The following is a 20,869-nucleotide window of genomic DNA, read 5'->3' as shown; positions in this document are numbered from 1 at the left end:
GCCATGAGACCACACCCCTTACCATGTGTTATCGGCACTCAGGGTGTCACTGACCACAGTAATGCCCCTGTTAATACTGGAGACCCCTTCTACAAGTTTACACAGTACTGTATGTGGTCATCAAATCTGGCTATTTAAAAAAATATATACTATGAAATGTAAGGCATTAATAACAAAGTTATACATGGTCTAATTACCTATTGGCAGAAAGCTTGTTCGCAATAAACCCTCCAGGGATCTGGGTCACAATATATCCCCAGAAAAAAGATCCATGGATCAAGCCAACTGTTTCTGGATCCCAGCTGAACTGAGCTTTCTGTAAAGACACATTTCCCATTAGTTGAAGGCAGTGTAAACATTAGGAGTCTGCATCATTTTCCTTACTAGACATACACTAGAGGCTGCTGCAGAGTGAGTACTATGCATGTTTCGTAGTTGTATGATTTTGCTGAGCATGCGCAGCCATGTAGAATTGCATTATTCTACCATTTACACCTGTATGGGGAGGAGTCAGGACAGGGCATGACAGCGAAGTTCTAATTTACGACAACTTCATTAAACAGGAATTCACATAACTGTGTCAGAGAAAGCTGTATTATTTGTGTGTGGCCAGGGCAGCACTCTAACGAACCCCTTGTGATTGTCCATTCCTAAATGCTGATTGGTGATTGGCTGTGAAATATATTATGCTTTTAAGCTGTTTCACATGATTTGTTTATACATTAGAGATTTTATTACAGTGACAATAATGGATTGTGAAATGCATGGATATAAGTTTATGTGACTCGTTCTACCATTGCCAACACATCTTATTAACACATCAATAAATCTTAAGAAAATTGTAACTTTGCATATAACAATTGCAGCTTTCATAATAAATGGAAATTGACGGTACTTGTGTAGTTTCACGGCGCCACCACGCACACAGTCTGTGTTTGAAACTTGGCAGCTTGCCAGACTCTGTGTTTAACTGTGCGCGTGCCGCTCTAGCTGTTCTCAGCGCAGCGCGTGCCTGCTTAACAAGGTCGACAGCTGTTACGTCAACTAGTGTAATTCTGAACAGGTTTAAGAGTGTTTTGCACATTGCACCCCTAGATCCAACTAAATTCAGATGCTTTAGCGTCTAAATTTTAGTGTGTGCAGGGAGTCTGGATTTAGACGCTTTAGCATCAAAAATTTAACGTGTGCCGGGGTGTCTAGTTTAGAAGCCCCGTACGTTAGCGGTGTGCCGGGGTGTCCAGTTTACATGCCCCCATTGTCAGCAGTGTGCAGGACTGTCTCTTTCACTGTGGAACTACAAGTACCACAGTGACCTGTCAGTGCTGGGCAGCACGCGCTGCTGCTGCCCAGCGTTACGCTGATAACATAGATTACATATGTAAAGCAGCCACGCGCTGCGATGAGAACAGCTAGAGCGGCACGCGCACAGTTAAACACAGAGTCTGGCAAGCTGCCAAGTTTCAAACACAGACTGTGCACACGGTGGCGCCGTGAAACTACACAAGTACCAAATTGACTTTTAACTTTGGGGTGCAGTTGCAGCCAACTCTGCCTCAGCCTCATTAGGCGGTATTTAATGCCACCAGCGAGGGGGCATCTGCGGCGAGGATGGCTTGTTTTTGCAGAGGATTGCTGCAAATAAGCCATCCTTGCCATTTAACCCCCACGCCGGCCGCTCGCCCTATTAAACGTTCTGGGGGACTCTGACGGCAAGGCTTCCCCTGAACGGCAAGGTTCGCTGCTAATGCAACGAGCTTGCTGCATTTAGCCATGAGCCTCGTCGTTTTGGTGGCCACACTTGCCATTTCCACCTCACTGGAAAAACCCAGTGAGGTGGAAATGGTGCAGGGAGGTCATTTGAATACTGACCGGTGAGCTATCGGCACTGCTCATTGAATGTACCCCATTGTGTCTTGTGGTTGCAATTGTTGTACCCATGGTAGTTCCACTTTTCCTATTTTTGCAATTATTTTGAGGAGCTGATCAAACTATGGGGTTATTCAGACCTTTTCTGCCTAATTGCAGAAACCTGCAGTTAGATAGCCACCACCCCGTTAGAGTGAAAACCCACACATGCTAATGTCTTGCAAAAATCACGCCAAATGGCGGCTAGCTGCAAATCCATAAACAACTTCAAATTATTTTCCCAGTCTGTGTGTAATTTAGAAACTACTCCACCTGTGCGATAAAAACAGGATGATCGAGCCCAGAGCAGATGCCACACGCCCACCTAGAAAACGCTTGGACATTTTCCCTGACACTCCCATATAATGTTCCTGCCACCTCATTAAGACATGATATAGAAACAAACACTGAAATATTTATGGGCAAGTTTTTGGCCCCCCCCAAAAAAAACTGTATTAACCCTTTGAGTGCCAACATATCTGTGAGAGATATGCAAAATATCTGCTAAAAATGCCAGCGTTGCTCACATTTGTTACATAAATTCAAATAAAAAAATGTGTAAAAAAAATTATATTTTCTATATAAAAGGTAAACATTAAATTTCATTATGATTAATAAAAATGTTTGATTGGCAATTTCACACATTTTGAAAAATTCAATTGGCACTCAAAGGGTTAATAAAAAGAAAAAAAGTTGTTTCTGTGTTATTTGGCCTTACAGTCTGTAAGACATTAAATAAATATTTGCCTGCTGGTTTTTATTTTTTATACCAAATCATTTATTTTTTTATTTTTATTGAGCAGTTTGTGGGTGGTAGAGATTAGGGTGGGAGGTCACTGCTATCCACACAAGGAAGTAGGTATGGGGAGCTTTAGAACATCCCAATGAAATTAGATGAGATTTAAGATATGTGAAGCGTTAGGAAAAAGTTGAATTGGAGGGGGCTTTGGATAGCAGTTACAGGGCTAAGGAGGAATGGTGTTATTCTTTCTGTAAAATCCCCGAGGCCCAAATATGCTCAGAAATAGTATGCATGTTAAAAAGATGGACCAAACACGGGAAATGAGAGTACTACTACTAATTTATGCTGCTTTTATAAGGTGGCATAGTTAAATGGACCAACAGACTTTATTAACATGGCATGGTAGTGGAAAAGAATACATTTTCCTTCATCAAGATAGATGTGGAGCTAGAGTCAATTCTAATCTAGGTGTTGTGGAATACACCTTTTTACATTCCCTTTTTGTCTAGTCTGGAGTCTAGCAAATTAATGTAGAGACTAGGGATCATACAGTACCTCTTTGAAAGGCTTTGTAGCTCTTTCTCCTACAAACAGATACAGTAGTATAAGTATTTGATACTGTGACGTAAAAAAATGCAGAGTTTGGAAATTTCTTTGGAAAGTAAATTTGGAGTTAAAGTCTAGAATCCTATATTTCAGGGCATCGACGGTTAACAATAATCCTCATTCAAAATATGTTTATCTTATTCTGGCTTCGATCCAAGAGCAGAATAATAATTCAGGATTTATACATATACAGTACCACATTTTTGCTGAGACTTTGAGAGTAGGGGAGAAATAGATCTCACCAGACTTGACCTAGATAACTATAGTCCCAAAGATTAGTGATGGCCCCAATATAGGACCAAGATAAAGCATGGTAAATAATAAAGGGGGCTTTTAAGTTGTCTCCCATTGGTTGTCCAGAAGTAATGTTTAATATCAGGAAATTCTTTGCCCTATGTCTAGTTAATTCTAACCTAATTAATCTACTGAGGTACAGTTAAATACACGCAAATTCTAAGGGGACTTACAAATGAAGGTTCTGAAAAGTATATAGACTTTTGGGGGTATTTGAATTATGCTTGTAACTTGGGGAGGTTCTCTGTATATAAAGCCTCATAGAAGATACAAAATGAAATACATGAGGGTAAATATAACTTTTACCATTTAAAATTTAAATTATTGTAGGTACTGGTTTCCTAGCAGGGCGCCCAGTTTTCTTCCGTACGCGAACGTAGTGAAATCGCATCACATCACTTTACGTTACGTTACAGTAGCATGCGATGTGATGCGATGCGATATTCCCATCCCTGTCAGATCCTCTCAGAAATCACTCTGAGGTGATATTCTGTCAGGAGAAGAAGCATACCTCAGAGCTGCTGGCAATTTATTGAAAGTTATTGAGATGGCTGCATCTAGGACTATGGTTTCGCTGCCTCAGACGGAGGAGGAGGCTATCGCCTTTTTTGAAGGACAAAAAAGGCGATAGAATTGTGCAAATGGCCACATAATGCGCCTTTCTGTGAAGGAATGCATGTGGCGCTGCCATGTAAAAGCGTGCCGGCTGAAGGTGAGCCTCAGAGTGGCCCACTGGTTTCCAGGGTGTTGCTTATCGTTTGTCACCCTGGTGCGCTTTATATACTCAGGGCCCAGGAGCTGACATCCATTGAGTACTTTCAGCAACAGCTGGACATTTCCAAAAAAGACAGCTACTTTGTACAACAGATGGATGCGGGAGGCGTGTACGATGGACCTCATGGCGCAGCCAAAGCACTGTATTGGCGGTCCAGGCCACATCGTGGAGGTCGGTGAGAGCATGTTCGTCAGGAGGAAAAGTAATGTCGGCCATATGTTCCCACAGCAGTGGGTTTTTGGGGGAATTTGCAGAGAAACAGGACAGTGCTTCCTCACCATGGTGCTAAGACGTGATGCAAGCACTTTGATGGTGGCTATTCTGGAGAATGTAGAGCCAGGCACAACAATTTACAGTGACTGCTGGAGGGAGTACAGCACTGAACAGCTGGAACTTGCAGGGTATCAGCACGCCCAAGTCAATCACAGGTTTCTTTTTTGGACCCGTCCACAGGGGTGCATACTCAGAATGTGGAAAGAATGTGGGGCGCGTGCAAATGGCGCAATAATCGCCAAAGAGGCACAGCACGCCACATGCTCCATTCCTATCTCCAGGAGTTTATGTGGAGAAAAACATTCAGTGGGGATAACCCATTTGAGCAAATCCTGGGAGCACTTACTCTCCTTCCTAAGGATGATTATGTGTTTTGTTAATAATTAATGTTTTACTGTTTTTAAGTGATCATCCACTATCCAATTCGGCGTGGAATTGATTTTATGTAGGGGACGCGGAAAATACATGTAAAGTTAGCCACATCCGCTCGCTTTGCTGCGCTCGCCACACTATATAAACTCAACTCCACGCCGGTGTGGATAGTGGGGGTATGAAAAGGTCGGGAGGTCGCGTTCCGCCGCCGCTCGCCACGCTTCGGGATGGTGTGGATAGTGGGGGGTGACTAAAACCTCATTGTATGTCATACAAGTGTATATCTAATGGCATGGTTTCGCACCTCCCGATTTTGCGGGAGGTGCGATGCAATGCGATCCCCTGGGGCCAACAGAGCAGTGAATAAATGACATTTAAAAATTGCATCGCGTCGCACCGAATGGCACTAAAATGGCCCATGCGATGCAATGCAATTTTAGTACGGAGAATAGCCCTGTACGCAAATTGAGTACTGGGCGCAGTGCCGTCTTTCCCATTGGGCACGATGGGCAGTTGCCCGGGGGCCCTAGGACCTAGGGGCCCCCGGCCCAGCCCAATGGGAAAGATGATGGCCGGGGTCCGGGAATCCGCTCACCCTCGCTGGGGGATCCGGGCAGGGGGATCAGGGCGGTGGCGGTAGCTAGAAGCCTGATTCGGCGAAGCTCTATTTGCCGGCGGGGCGGGAAGCGCTGTTGCATTTGAATAGACTGGCCGGACGCTGATTGGCTGAATTCAGAAAATCAGCATCCGGCCAGTCTTTGAAAAGGCAACAGCGCTTCCCACCCTGCCGGCAAATAGCGCCTCACCTAGCTAGCAGTGAATTTAATTTCGGGGGTCCGTGTGCCGGGGTTCTGATCACCCTCACTGGGTGATCCGGCAGGGGGATCAGGGCATCGGTGGCGGTAGCTAGGAGCCCGAAGCGGCGAAGCGCTATTTGCCGGCCGGGGGGGCGAGAAGCGCTGCTGCATTTAAAATGACTGAATTCAGCCAATCAGCATCCGGCCAGTCTTTTCAAATTCAACAGCGCTTCCCGCCCCCGCCGACAAATAGTGCTTCGCCGCTTCGGGCTCCTAGCTACCGCCACCGCCGCCCTGATCCCCTTCCCCAGCGAGGATGGTCGGATCCCCGCCACCATCTTTCCCATTAGCGCTATTTGCCGGTGGGGCGGGAAGCGCTGCTGCATTTGAAAAGACTGGCCGAACGCTGATTGGCTGAATTCAGCCAATCAGCGTCTGGCCAGTCTTTTCAAATGCAACAGCGCTTCCCGCCCCGCCAGTTAATAGCGCTTTGCCACTTCAGGGCAGGCTCCTAGCTACCGCCGCTGCCCTGATCCCGCTGCCCGGATCCCCCAGCGAAGATGATCGGATCCCCGGCCGCCGGAAGCTGACTGGCTGCCGCACGGAGCCAGAGAGGTGAGGGTTGGGGAGGTGACTGTGGGCTCCTGGGCAAACTAATTTGGGGGGGGGGTCCAGTGAACTAGGTTGCCCAGCGGCCCTTCCTAATGTTAAGACGGCCCTGACTGGGCGCCCTGCTAGGAAACAAGTACATTATTGTATTAGATAGAATTTTGCCTCAAAACAATCTGGAACTAGCAAGGGTACAACATTATTTCATATTTCTCTGAGTTCAATTCCGGAGAACAATTCTTTAGATAGGAGGCGAAAAATACAGTTTATAACAATAACTACAATTCTCATAATTATTTTTAGTAAAAGTCCTAATATTATAAAAAGCAATACAATGTTCAGTGACTCACCTGAATCTCAGGTTTCCCATTGACATACACAGTGTTGTTGTTCACCATTTCTACAATGGCAACGCCAAGATTACACCTAATTCCAAAGGAAATACAAAAACCCAGCCCACTCATGATGGCAATGATGTAACGTTTGGGGAGTCCACAGCAATAGCAGTCAAATCTGGGGGGCGAGTGAGTGGGGGCCTGTATTGGCTGTCCATCTTCATTTAGTTCTATGTTGTCCTCATCAACATTTGTTCCATCAATTTTCCTGATTAAAAAAAACATTTTTTTATCAGGTTATTTAATTTTTTTGTATTATGCATATTACATCTATCCACCCAGGATTATTTATTGTCATGTTGGGCCAGATGAATTGCAGAGCAAGTCCAGTGGCTGTGTGGGATGCCAGATGAACTCGAGGTTTTTTAAAGGGGCCACCCTGTAAATGTCTCCCTCTTTTAAAAAAACACGAGTTTGGCCGTTATCCTGCACGGTTGCCGGATTTGCACTGCATTACATCCCGCCCATAGTGTTCCATGTGCATATAGTTATATGGAAGAGCTTCACTTCTGTACACTCAGTCATTAACTAAAGGCGCAGGGAGGCAGCTTGACCCAAATATCTGTATTAATACTGGGTCGAGGGGTGCAGTGCTATTGTGGTCACTGGCAGGCTCTGCATTACTAATACACAGGAGAAAGTGCAGGTGATTTATGTTACTCAGTGCCCACCATTTTATCTTCTGTCATGGTATGGATTGTTTTACACAGATATGTATACGAGTAAAGCATGCAGCATACTCTCCAAAATGACCCATTCCATTAGGTACAAAACGCTCTGCTCCTGGACTGCCCTCTTACTGTAGACTGCCATCACCTGTGTTGAAGCACCCTTCTCATCAATTAACTAGTTCAACACAGATGATGGCATCATACAGTAAGAGGGAAGTCCAGGAGCAGGGTATTTTGTACCTAATGGAATGAGTCCTGTTTGAGGGTATGCTGCAGTGTGCTGAATCCCTATATGTCTCCTGCATCGCCATCTTTCCAGTCATATATTTGGAAAGATCCCATGCAATGCCATCATTCTGACCACTAAAATGATGACACCTCAGAAGCAGCATAGAGGGCTTGCACACTGCATGGGGAGCATAGCGGTCAGACCTGGGTGCAGCTGTGTAGTGCAGGTTTCTGTAAACTGCAAGCCTTGCAGCCATTCTAGATACACCACTTCACAGGAATCTGCAAAGATGGATCTTAAACTAAGTGACCATCCCATGGTTTAGACTAAAAAGGTGAGAGCCTTTGTACTACATCATAATTGTACTTTGCGTTCTCAAAAAAAGACACACACCTGGTATCTCCTTACAAATGGTCCAGTGAATGGCTTTAATGGCCTGAAATTTTACTCTATAGCAGCACTACGTAATGTAATTACGTGCAACTCTACCTATAGGCTCTGCAACAGGATCACCACAATGGATTCTTATAAAACGGGTTGGCTCGCTGTACACATTCAATAATGTCTGACAATACTCTTAGTACATAATATAATACATTGACGTTAGCGGATGAACTCATTCTGCTATGGAATTTCATGTTAAGCAGTCAGTGCCAAATTAGTAGTATGAACTTCATGGGACCTATTGGATGCCTGCAGGCTGCTTGAATTTCATGGTGATGTTTTAATAATTTATTAGCATTGGTATTAAATATGTTACTTATACGTTTGTTTGCATGTGAAATTACATTTAAAGAAGTGTACCCAAATGCTTTATATAGAATATTGCTTTTGCATTTTATTCATTTGAGGACTGTATTATGTGTGAATGATATTTTATTTTGTGATCACACTTGAAGAACTCAAAGTGCCGAAAGCAACTTGTTACTGTACTATGACCAGTACTGCAGCTGAGTACTTTTCCTTACCTAGAAGAAATAATAAACTGTACTGTACCTTTCATTAACAAATGTTATATACAAATATGTTATAATTAGATATATTTATAAATGTGTAGTAAATAAGCCTTCTGGGGTTAGAAAACCATTGTGTTTAATAGCAAACAGTTCCCATATGTTCCAACCTCTCAGAACTACTAAACATTAAATATAGCATAAATGGAATACATGCTGAAATATTGCATAACATGGCAGTCTTCATTTAATTATCACATAAAGAATGTTTAATTGATTATGTTTTATTGCAAGTTCCAGCTATATATCAGTATTGTGGAATATTGTATAAACCAATTTTAAGGTTTTGAAATAAATGTAGCAATTAACAAAGAGAAAAAAAAACAAAAACAAATGTGTCATAAAAATATAAAGAATAGTAAAATGTAATGCGGGATAAAATAATACCTAAAATGAAGATCCAGCATAAAAGGATATACCTTGATATGGCTTACAGTATTTGTTTGCTGAACATAAAACAATCTAAATACTTTATCAAATGTTCTGCTTAGAATTAGTTATTTCTTATTGACTATCACATTAGTAAGTATTCATTTAATTTTAAGTAGGTTTATTACCACAATAATGGTTATATTGCCATTTTTGTTGATATATATCTGCACTTCATGCCTATGTATTTGATAGAATATTTATTTATAAATACAATTATTTCATGTGTTTTATATTGCTTTAAAGAGCAGCTAAAAAAAACAAATTTCCTCATATAAATAGTATTTTAAAACATAAACTAGACATACAAAATGTAAGTTATTAAAATTGCATGATATAGTAGAGGTAATTTACAATAAAGCTTAAAAATTGCCAGAAAAGAAAAATAACTAACACTGTAAAATAAAATAAATAAATTATATATATATATATATATATATATATATATATATATATATATATATATATACACACACATATACATTAATAAATCAATAAATATAATGCTTTTACCTTTGCAGGTTCCCCAGAGAGTCCCCAATGCTATTCTTTGCCTCTTCTTTTCCTGGATTGAGGATTTTTTCTTTGAACGTGCTGAGAGCTTGGAAAGGCATTGTATGTCTTTATCTCTCAGCTCTACAGAACACCACTCATCCTCACCGTAATGTCTTACACAGGAGGTATAGATCTGCCACCTTGATCAAAAATTGCTAATCGCTCAATGAACTCATTTCAGCAAGAGATATTTTGTAAGCCAAATGGCCCTTTACCCCTGCTTTTAGAAGTAATAAATTAAATATACAATTCTTTATAGAATCAAATGAGATGTTGAAATAAAGTCTATGAGGAAAGTAATTATCCAAGTGGTTGAAGCTCACATCAATGATAGTCTATCTGGAGGGGAAGCAGACAGCTGTTCAGGATAGAGGCAAAGCCATTCAACCTAGATTCACATGAGTACTGTTGGGCAATAGTTCCAGATGCATCAAAACTATGGAGCAGACTTGGGAAAACTCCTCATTTAAATATTAAACAAAGCCACACATGATGCTGTATGGGAAAAGAAAGGAAGAAAAGTTCCTTTAATTAATCTGCCCTGTCAGTGTCCCAGGATTCTGAGAAGTGATAATGATCCTCCTAGATTGTCATGTGTCCCTGACACGGGTAGCCATGCTACACTAGTGGATGCTATAGTAACGGAAACGATATGATCCTACCAGTTTAGTTATTAATAGCATCCCATACAAAATGAAGACAAAGAACACATTTATTAAACATTTAAGGGCTTCCTCCCGTCTCCATGACGCATGCAGGTGGTCATGGGCTGCAATTCACATATATTATTACTGAGCCTTTTCTTTTTTTTCATGAGCAGCAAGTCTCATTAATGCAGCTGAGTCTCTGTGCTTTGTCTGCGGTGAGCTAATGATTGAGAGCAAGCACTTAATACATTAATGTTACTCTTCAACTCAAACTGTTAATAGGCAGGACATAAAAACACAACATGTATATAAGCCACATTCCTTTTAAACAGGCATACTTGGGTAACAATTGTAAGAACAACAATTTTTTTGTTATTAACAAATAACTATAATAAATTCTGGATGACCCGGATATTATCCAGTTTCGCACTTTGGGCCTAATTCATGTTTGTAGGCACCTAGCGGAAAAATAAAAAACATTTTTAAGCTCTGCCTGAAATAGTATAAAAATGTATTCAAATATTACACAATATTGGCCAATAGGAATCATATTACCGGTATGACAAACACAAATATTAAAATAACCTATAATCACATGCACATATTGGCAGGTATTCAATGCCGGTGCGAGCGGCCGGCGAGGGGGTTAAACTGCGAAGATCACAGAAAACCAGTGATCCTCGCAGTTTAACCCCCGCGCCGGCCGCTCGCACTATGCAACGTTCCGGGGGAAACCTCGCAGTCACAGAACGGCGAGGATTCCCCTAAACTGTGAGAGCCGAGGCTAGTGCAGCAAACTCGCTGTAATTAGCCTCGATTCTTGCAGTTTTTGGAGGCACATTCGCAAATTCTCCCTCGCTCAAAAAACGGAGCGAGGGGGAATTTGCGTATGAGGGGGGGTCAGTTGAATACTGACAGGGTGAGCGGTGACTGCGAGCAAAAAGTCCTGCTCGCAGTCACTGCTCACCCACGGCATTGAATATATGCCATTGAGTCCTGATATTTTAGAGATGCTCTGTGTAGAGAACTGCACCTCTCCTTTTGATTGGATAGTTAGTGGTTAGTATTGCATGCAAACTATCGGTTTTAATCCAATTAATATGTTATTACTGGGATATTTCCATCTCAGTCCCAATATTAAATGTGCATATTTAAAAGAGAATGTTATACTTAAGTTTGTCCAATCAGGGTATAGGACTGGCTTCTGACCTCCAGTGGGTTACTCCGGCCGCTGGTGCAGTCCTATTATGCAGCCTTTTCAAAGACTCCACACTGGTACCGGTTGGTGTATAGCCAACACGTGCTTCCTCTACCTCTACATGTTTCTCCACCTACCGTGCAAATCAGCGGCTGCCTCAGGAGGTGTAACCTACTTTAGTGAGTTTGATTTTCTAGGCTACAGAATTGTTCCAGTTGGTAAGGTCTGGATGTATCTTCCCCAGCATTTAAATAAGGCAGGGGTCATAGATTATTTGTGCAAAGAAGTTTCCAGCCAATCCATGGTAAACAAAAAAAGAAGTCTAGAAGTAGTCATTTCCAGGGAGGGTGTGGCTACAGAATTGTTAATGTTAGCAAGTGAAATGATGATGCCTGAAGCGATCGCAAACTCATTCGCAGCCTACACACTAAAAGGAAGAACATTAATTTTAATGGTAAACTGTCTGGCCATGGTAATAGTGATGATGGCAACATATTTCTCTATATACAAAACCGCAGCTGAAGGCAGACACATGCCCCAAAATCAGCCATGACACATCTTTGGTTTTGCCGCCACTTGGCAGAACTCCCCCACAAGGTTTCTTCCAGTCAATCGCTGGTCAGTCAATTAAATCCACATTGTGAGCACGATCACAAATGTACCTTGACAAGTGCCCAATGCGATTACAGCACCTATGCAGTCAATCGATGCAATGCGTGGACATTGACTACTGCATGCAAACATGAATTAGGCCCTTTTTCTACAAAATTAAAAGTAATAAAATAAACTCAAGAACAAATTACGGTACTTATATGTTAGTTGGGCGCTCACTATAGTTAGTACGCTCATACCCCCACTATCCATGTAGGCGTGGAATTTATTTTTATATAGAGTGGTGAGCGCAGCGAGCCCCTGAGCCCAAAGCGTGGCGAGTGTAGCTAGCCCCGTGAGGAAACACGTAAAATGAAGCAAATAGCTTAGTGGGCGCCCAACTAACATATAAGTACCCAAATTACAAATTTAAGTTACAGGACATCTGGTAGAGACATATATTTTGTCGGCTGACCCTAGAATTATGAGAACACAGTTTATCAATTCTCCAAGACCTACAGCCATATGACTAATGATCAGAAAGTGCTGTAGCGATTTTCTTAAACCAGAATAAAGTTATCGGAGGCTGGTTGCCTCCATTGCATGGGATTACAGTGTGCAGTTTAACAAGAAATTAAAGAAAATGTTTACAGTTAATATAAAAAGTTATATAAAGTCAACAAATACTGTGTGTGTGCAGTATTGTATAAAAAAAAAAAAAAGAAAGTTAAAGCACCATCACCCAATAAAATTAGTTCATATACTAGATTACTTGGAATACAGAGCGACTCGAATGTTTAGTGATCTATGTGGTTAAAAGTTGTAACATAATAAATTGGGGTATATATTTATATATATATATATATATATTATATATATATATATATATATATATATATATATATATATATATATATATATATAAAATCCACTTGCATCCCCTTTTTTAAACTAAACATACTGTATGTCCATTTTTACTATATCAACATTTGCAGAAAATGTATATTATATAAACCAGTTAAGATTGCAAAGGACAAACCCAAACAATGCTAATTAACCAATGGGTTTATGCAATTGATTATGTTTGGAGTGCCATTTTTTATTAACTCTTTATAATGTGTGACTGTGAATGATTTCATTAAAAACAAATAGTATACAAATAGAACTGATATTCTGCAGGTCATCCATACAAAAAGTCTTGCTTTTATGCCACATCGTTAACGAGCCCCCCTCCCCTCCCTGGACAAAACATGCAGGTCAATTTTGACTATGTATTGTTTAGTGCACACCTAGTTTAACCAGCAGCAGGTCAACATAGTTAATTATATCGCTAGTGGCCCTAGTCATCTAGTGTGTATAGGGTAGGGATGGTCATCGGTGCAGTCACCATCGATGATTGTCGGTTTGTCAGAGCTATGCTCCGTGTCCAGACACTTTGAGAAAAAAAAAGAAAGAAAGAAATATTGATTCTCCTATGTCATCGATGTAGGGAAACCATCTGGTTCTCCCAAATCGATGGCAAAAGTATTCAACATAAACAATCAATGATTTCAAATCGATGGTCGATGGCCATCCCTAGTATGGGGCTCTAGTAGCGATGGCCATTGGCACATCCCTATCGATGGCTTTTAAAGCAGGAACCATCGATGGCTATAAAACAGTCTACCACCTACCATCAATGGTTCCTGCTATCACTTTGCCGCGCATGCGGGACATCAACGGGACAGGCCGCCGTGTCACTGCGTGTGCAGCATTGCAGCAACTTTAACTAGCCATCCATCCAATTTAAGTTTCTTCTGCGCATGCGCGATGCTCCTGGTGGGGCCGGCCGCCGCGGCAACACCGCTGGATGCAGTGACTCTGCGCACGCGCCCCCAACCTATCGTATCGTAAAGCCATCAATCAATAGCATAAAACTATTCTATCCTCCTCTATCGATGCCCAAAACATCGAACACTAGGTCCCAACCATCGACATTTTGGGGACATCGATAGTCGATGGCAATCCCTAGGCTCTAGTATCCTGCTGAATCATGAGCCAAACCCTGGCTTTGGTGTTTGGTTTATTAGGTAGGGAGAATAAAAAGTGTCAAACTCAAATCAGAAATGTGGTTGCAGATTTTCAGAATATACAAAATGCATCTTAATTAATTGGCAGAGAAAACAGCTGTTCCAGTATGTTAGAGTTAAAGGCAAATTAAGCAATGCTAGAAGCGCCTACAGTCACACGTCAACAGCAGGAGCCTAATTATTGCACTATCCATTGTGCTACACCTCAATCATATGGTCAAACAACAAATAGCAGAACACACAATCTATGATCTAACAACATGAAGTTAAAGTAGCAGATAAAAAATATATATAACAGTATGAATATTTTTTCCTTTTTTCTAAATGTTTGAACTATTAAATTGTCATACAAACATTTTCTGTGTCTGGCTAATATCAAGCCTACAATTCACCTAGTTTTAATCAGTCAGAGAACCTGTGTAAATTACTGCCTAGCATATGAATATGTATAGAAAGAATAAGGTCTTCTGACAAGCCCCCACCTGCACTGCCGACACGTCATGTCTGGTACACATCTGCCTACACATCCACAACATAGCAGGCATTCAACTGAACAGACAATATATGAGCCAGTGTGTACACAGCTGAGGCTCTATGCAACAAAGCCCTAATATTCCTGGAATGTACATACTGTAGTACTGTATATCAAATGGAGTGGGAGAACTTTTTTGTTTTTGAATGAAGCACTTGCAAGCTAAAAATACCTAACCTCAGCTAAGCCACAGAGTATCATGCTGTTTTAGTGCAGAACTTCTTCTCATTGAGGGAATGACCAACCTTAATAGAAGTAAAGGAGCCCATACACGCTCCGTTTTGCGGCTCCTTTATGTACTTTTAAAGTACACATCGTATCGGATCGCATGCATTGTGCATGCACTGCAATACGATACGATGTGTAGCTAGTACAAAAAGTATGTGCAGCACATACTTTTTGTACCGTACTATGTGATGCGCGCATCGCATAGTACAGAACGGAGCCGGACACAACGGAGCACGTATGGGCTCTTTTAGAGCTATACACTGCATCCATAATTTCTCAAGACAATCCAACGGAGTTCCGGCTATGTAAAGCGGGATAATTCCAGGTACCGTCAGTAGTCCAGCACCTACATTCAGTACCATACTTCACCAAACGTGAACTGTGTGGGGTCCTGAGGACCGAGTTTGAGAACCCCTGTGTTATAGCATTATTATTCTAGCTTGTTGTTCATTATTGTTTCTACTGTGATTGCTTTTGCACCTAGCCCACAAAAACTTGCAAAGTAAATCCAGTAAAGGGGAGAGGTGTCCAACTGTAAGTTGGCAGTCATGTACCCAACTACATTTTGTAAGGTTTTAACTTTGTAACCTAATTAAATGTATGTTCCCTAATGCCATTGTAATTGGTTTATTTCATTATAGAATATACTAATACCATACCAAATTGTTCTATTATTGCGAAGGTCAATTTCAAAGTCCGTTTGGAGCTTAAAATTAGTTAACAAGGTGTTTGCAAAGACAGGAAGTTTTTAATTGGTGTTGCCAAAGTGAGTCCCTTCAAAGGGAGTCGAGAATATAGTAATCAATTTACAGATTAGACATTAAACCATTAAAAGGAATGCGGAGGGTTCCCCTGGACGTGCCAACAGGTCCTCTTTTTTTTGTATAGACCTGTAATTTGTAACTAGTACAAGGTTAGAAAAAAAAATATTCAAATGATGCACTAGTCATTTGTTAAATAAATGGTAATTATGTAAATTTGCCAAAAGGCACACATGTTCAATAGGCTTATACATTGTAATGTCCAATAACCTGCACATAATTGTTTAATCTACTAAACTCAATACTGTATGTCCCCCTTCAGTAAGAACAAGGTGCTCTAATCGCAAAACCATATTTTCTATCGTGAGTCTGTCCGAATATCCAGAACAAGGCGATGAATGAAGTGGTACTTGTGAGTTATCCGGGCTGCCGATTTTTTCATCGCGCCCGAAATCGGGGGCATCGCGTCGGTCGTGGCCGTTATAGGGGGCCGCGACGCGATGCCCACGATTTCCCATAGACAGTAATGTTAAAAGACGCGATGGACCAGATTTCCCATAGACAGCAATGTTAAAATAAAATGACAATGTGAAATTGGCCAATATGGCCATTTCACATTGGATATGTTTTTAAAAAAAAGTTTCATGGCCCCCCACCACCGTTAACGCCACCCCGCTATTGACGCCAACCCGAAGCGTGGCGAGCGCAGCGAGCCCGCGAGGGGCGGCGGTACGCGTCCTCCGACCTTTTCATTTCCCTACTATCCACGTCGGCGTGGAGTTGAGAATAGAATAGTGTGGCGAGCGCAGCGAGCCACCGAGCCCGAAGCGTGGCGAGCGCAGCGAGCCCCGCGAGGGGACGCGGACACCTGTGAAGCCCGCAAGGGGACGCGGATACCTGTGAAGGTATCCGCGTCCGCTCGCCACACTATTCTATTCTCAACTCCACGCCGTCGTGGATAGTAGGGGTATGAAAAGGTCGGAGGACGCGTACCGCCGCCCCTCGCGGGCTCGCTGCGCTCTCCACGCTTCGGGTTGGCGTCAATAGCGGGGTGGTGTTAACGGTGGTGGGGGGCCATGAAACATTTTTTTTTAAAACATATCCAATGTGAAATGGCCATATTGGCCAATTTCACATTGTCATTTTATTTTAACATTGCTGTCTATGGGAAATCGGGTCCATCGCGTCTTTTAACATTACTGTCTATGGGAAATCGGGTCCATCGCGTCTTTTAACATTACTGTCTATGGAAAATCGTGGGCATCGCGTCGCGGCCCCTTATAATGGCCACGACCGACGCGATACCCCCGATTTGGGGCTAAATCGCGGGCATCGCGTCGGTCGGGTGTCCTTAAGTTAACTAAACTTAAGGACAAAATCGGCAGCCCGGATAATTCACAAGAACCAATGAAGTTTGTAACTTATTTGCTACATCAGGGGTCCTCAAACTATTTGCTCTGGGACCCCATCAGACAATAAAAATAATTACGTGACCCCATCAAATTACTGCAGAAGGTCATCACATCACATGTGTAGTCAGCAAACAGCACAAACATGGCAGCACAAGTGATGGGAGGAGTTTAACATAACAGACAATTCAACAGATATTTCAGACTCATTGAATCACTGACAGATTAGAAAAGTCATCAGCCTGATAGTCAGCAGCATGGAGTCGTGACTCCATACTGAGAAGGTCGGGACCCACAGTTTGAGAACCGCTGTGCTACATCATTGTTTTACATACCCTGAGCCAATGCTGTAATGTTCTCCTTTCTTCCCTGGAGAATGGACCAATTTTCCATATTTTGTGTGGAACTAGTTAATGCTATTGTAATGCTGGGCCTAAAACCATGCTTATTCTACTTTAGGGTCATGATTTTATGCTCTTTGATATAGGTGTTAGGTGTGATGCTGCTGGTTTTGTGATGGAGCTGTTGCTAAGCAACCTGGTCTGGGGTTTCTGTGCAGCAGTACACCTGCATTGAATTTCTCATTAGCTAGTTACCCTTAATTTGGGATTCTGACCAGCTGCTCATACTTCCTGTTTAGTTCCACAGAGAGTGTTAGCATGTGCTTCTCACTGTGTAGTTCTTTGGTTCAGTTTTCCAGCCTGAGTTCCTAACCGTGTGTCTGCAGTCCAGACTCCTGTATCCTGCATACCTCAGCTTGCATTCACTCCCTTTGTTCCCAGCTTAGAGTTTCCACACCTGCAGTTGAAATCCAATAAAGCAAGCTGCATCTCCTGTCACTTAACTTAGTCCTATAGGCCTCCTGCACATTTTCCTGTGTATATTTTGCATCTGGGTATTATTTTATGGTTTTTGCTTTTTAGAGGCAAGGCTGCCCTAGGACCTTATTTGGTACAAGGTCGCTATTGTGCTTGTGTGTGCGACAATGTCACTTTTTGTATGCTTTGTTATTGCTCACTTTTCCTTAGTTTTTCAGGTAGCCTTCTAGTTTCATTTAGTTAGTTTTCCTCTTGTCTTCCCTTATGGAGGCCACACACGCACCGATGCGGGCGGTGCGATGCTGTACGATGGGGTGCGCGCTCCAGCGGCACCTCATCGTACAGTACAAAAAGTATGTGCTGCACATACTTTTTGTACTAGCTTTTTCTAGCACAGCATTGCATCGCATGCACATCGTATGCACAAGGCATACGATGCGATGCTATGTGTGCTAAACTAGCCCACAACGCACGCCGGGATCGGTGCGTGTGTGGGCTGCATCAGATTCCACTAGTGCCTTGTCCCTCCATAAGTCCTGGTGGCACTGAAATTGGGGTGGACATAATTCGCCACTTCAAACGTGGATGTTTTAGGTGAAGCCTTAGCACCACAGGTGGTTTCTAGGGTAAACAAGAGAGTTAGCTGTCAGAGCAGGGTGCTGTGACCCTTTCCTATATTGGTCACAGCTTCTTTTTCATTATGCCCATATTCCATTTCATACATCCATATCCCGGTCATGTGATTTGCATCCTCACCTCTATGCTCCTGGTTATTGTCAGTTACTCTTGTCTGTCCTGTGTCCAGTATTCAGTTTAGTTCATGTCATTTATTAACCCTGATCATCCTGCAACTGCTCCAGGTACCTTATTAGCTTTAGTTCCCTGTTCTATCCCTATAGAACAGTGGTTAATCGTAGCAATAGGCTAGTTTTGGAGGTTTTACTTCCTCAAGTCAATTGTGGGAGAGGCAGTATTGTGGCATTATTGGGAGGGGTAGGTAACAGTGACAACTGTTTTGCAATATCATAAATATCTTATCTGAAGATAAATTTAGAATTTAGGTAATCTATAATATAATAAAAGTTATGTTTCCCTTTGTGTCTTGCCACAATTGTCCAAACTTTATTGTCCCATGTATAAAATTTATTGGCATAATAATCATACCTGTGTTTGGACTAAGGAGTAAGAACATTTGAAATCACGTTTACACTTGTCATACCGGTCAAGATTGTTCTCCATGAGGTAATTTGTATAGGTTATAATAGATTGTCATATCCTAATATATAGAATGCTAAGGTCCTGAGGCCAAGTTAAAATCTCACTATTCTATAATGGAGGTGGAATGGACTAGACAAGCAGTACAGGTTCTAGGAAGGAGTGTTAAAAACATACAAAATTAGTTTAATGTAACACTACAGAAAGAAACACAGACAATAAGCAGCAGGACAAGTATATGGACAGACAGACTAAGAAATGCATAGATGCACTTAAAAGGAAAAAAAAAATCACATGGTATACATAAAAAAATTCAGAATTAGACATGATAATAGCAAATTAGATAGTCTAACACAGGGGTGTCCAAACTTTTTGCAACGAGGGCCAGTTTTGGTGAGGTGAAAATGTGGGGGGCCGCCCAGTCAGCCTGACATTCTTTGAATCATTAATCGCATCAGAATGGTCCCCCACTCTGCCCCCATTCACTTTATGTCCCCCAATACAATAGAGATTTGGTACCTCTGTCAACCCACTCCGTATGCCTCCCTGGTATCCGTATGATGACTTTAAACACACGGCTCCCAGGCGCAAAAGAGGGGGCTAACAAGAGAACCAAAAAAAAATCGGGCGCACAACACACCTAGTTGATATATTTAAAATATGTGTAGTTCAAAAAAGGTCGCTTGCTGCTCTCAATTGGGGACCTCTGTCAGCCCCAAAGAACAGACAACTTTACAGAATATCAACAAGATATTTAAGAGAGCGCACTAGCAACACTAATTTATGCTAAAATTACCGTTTTATTTACATATACTGCAAATTAATGATCACAATCAAAAACATTAAAAATACATAAAATAACATAATATGGTACCATAGGGACAATACAATCTCAATTTATATTGAATTTCTGGTGCCTAGGCAATGCAGAAGTTGCACCTCATATAATCAAATGTCCACTAATAGCACCAGGTAGTGGTGTCCAGGTCTCAAATTTCTCTTTGTACCACACTGATGATATTAATTAATGATGATCATTAATTTGCAGTATATGTAAATAAAACTGTTATTTTAGCATAAATTAGTGTTGCTAGTGCGCTCTCTTAAATATCTTGTTGATATTCTGTAAACTTTGTCCCCCAGCCTGCCCTGTCACTGTATATTCCCTAGACTGCCCCCCATTTCTTCGTTCGCAAACCGCCCATCTGTACTCTGCATCCATTCACTCTGTCCCCCTTTCTCTGAATGTCCATCACTGCCTCCATTCACTGTATGTTTCCAAATCTGCCCCCATTCACTGTATGACTCCCATTCACTATGTCCCACAGCCTGCCCCCCTTCTCTGAATGTTCCATCACTGCCTCCATTCACTGTATGTCCCCCAGCCTGACCCTCTTTGACTGTATGTCCCCCACTCTGCCCCCATTGACTGTATGTCCCCCTGCCTGCCCCCTCCCTTCTCTGTATGTTTCCCAGCCCCTTGTGTGAGCCAGAGGACGGAGAGGCAAAGCAGGTGCTGCAAGGACAGGAGTTGCTTGGGCTCCCACCCTCCTCCACTCTGCATGTTACGGGAGCAAGCTTCCCCCTTGCTGCACTCCCTCCCCACACACCACTGTCACTGTAATTGCGGAGGAGGGTGATCTACAATTGCAGCTGCAGGGGTTGGATACATACTCAACCAAAAGACACCAAACACATCTCACTGTGGCATGTCTTTGGACATGCTTGGTCTAACA

General features: G+C 42.1%; 1 protein-coding gene and 1 long non-coding RNA gene across 2 annotated transcripts in view; one reads left to right on the top strand and one right to left on the bottom strand.

Annotated features, from left to right (window-relative positions):
- Positions 1-9,988, bottom strand: part of SLC17A8 (solute carrier family 17 member 8) — a 66,851-nt gene extending 56,863 nt beyond the window's left edge. The window contains exons 1-3 of the mRNA XM_083179645.1: positions 9,624-9,988; positions 6,724-6,976; positions 198-316 (exon numbers count right to left, since the gene is read on the bottom strand). Of these exons, the coding sequence (XP_083035771.1) occupies positions 198-316; positions 6,724-6,976; positions 9,624-9,724 (473 nt within the window). The 5' untranslated portion in view covers positions 9,725-9,988. The remainder of the gene's footprint in view (positions 1-197; positions 317-6,723; positions 6,977-9,623) is intronic.
- LOC146074284 (uncharacterized) overlaps positions 1-20,869 on the top strand; it is a 307,386-nt gene that overhangs the window by 124,628 nt on the left and 161,889 nt on the right. The window lies entirely within an intron of this gene.

The sequence above is a fragment of the Crinia signifera genome, chromosome 4 (assembly GCF_055691185.1).
Source record: "Crinia signifera chromosome 4, ASM5569118v1, whole genome shotgun sequence".
Taxonomy (NCBI): Eukaryota; Metazoa; Chordata; class Amphibia; order Anura; family Myobatrachidae; genus Crinia; species Crinia signifera.
The sequence above is the reverse complement of the archived record's forward strand: the minus strand, read 5'-3'. Positions and strand labels throughout refer to the sequence as shown.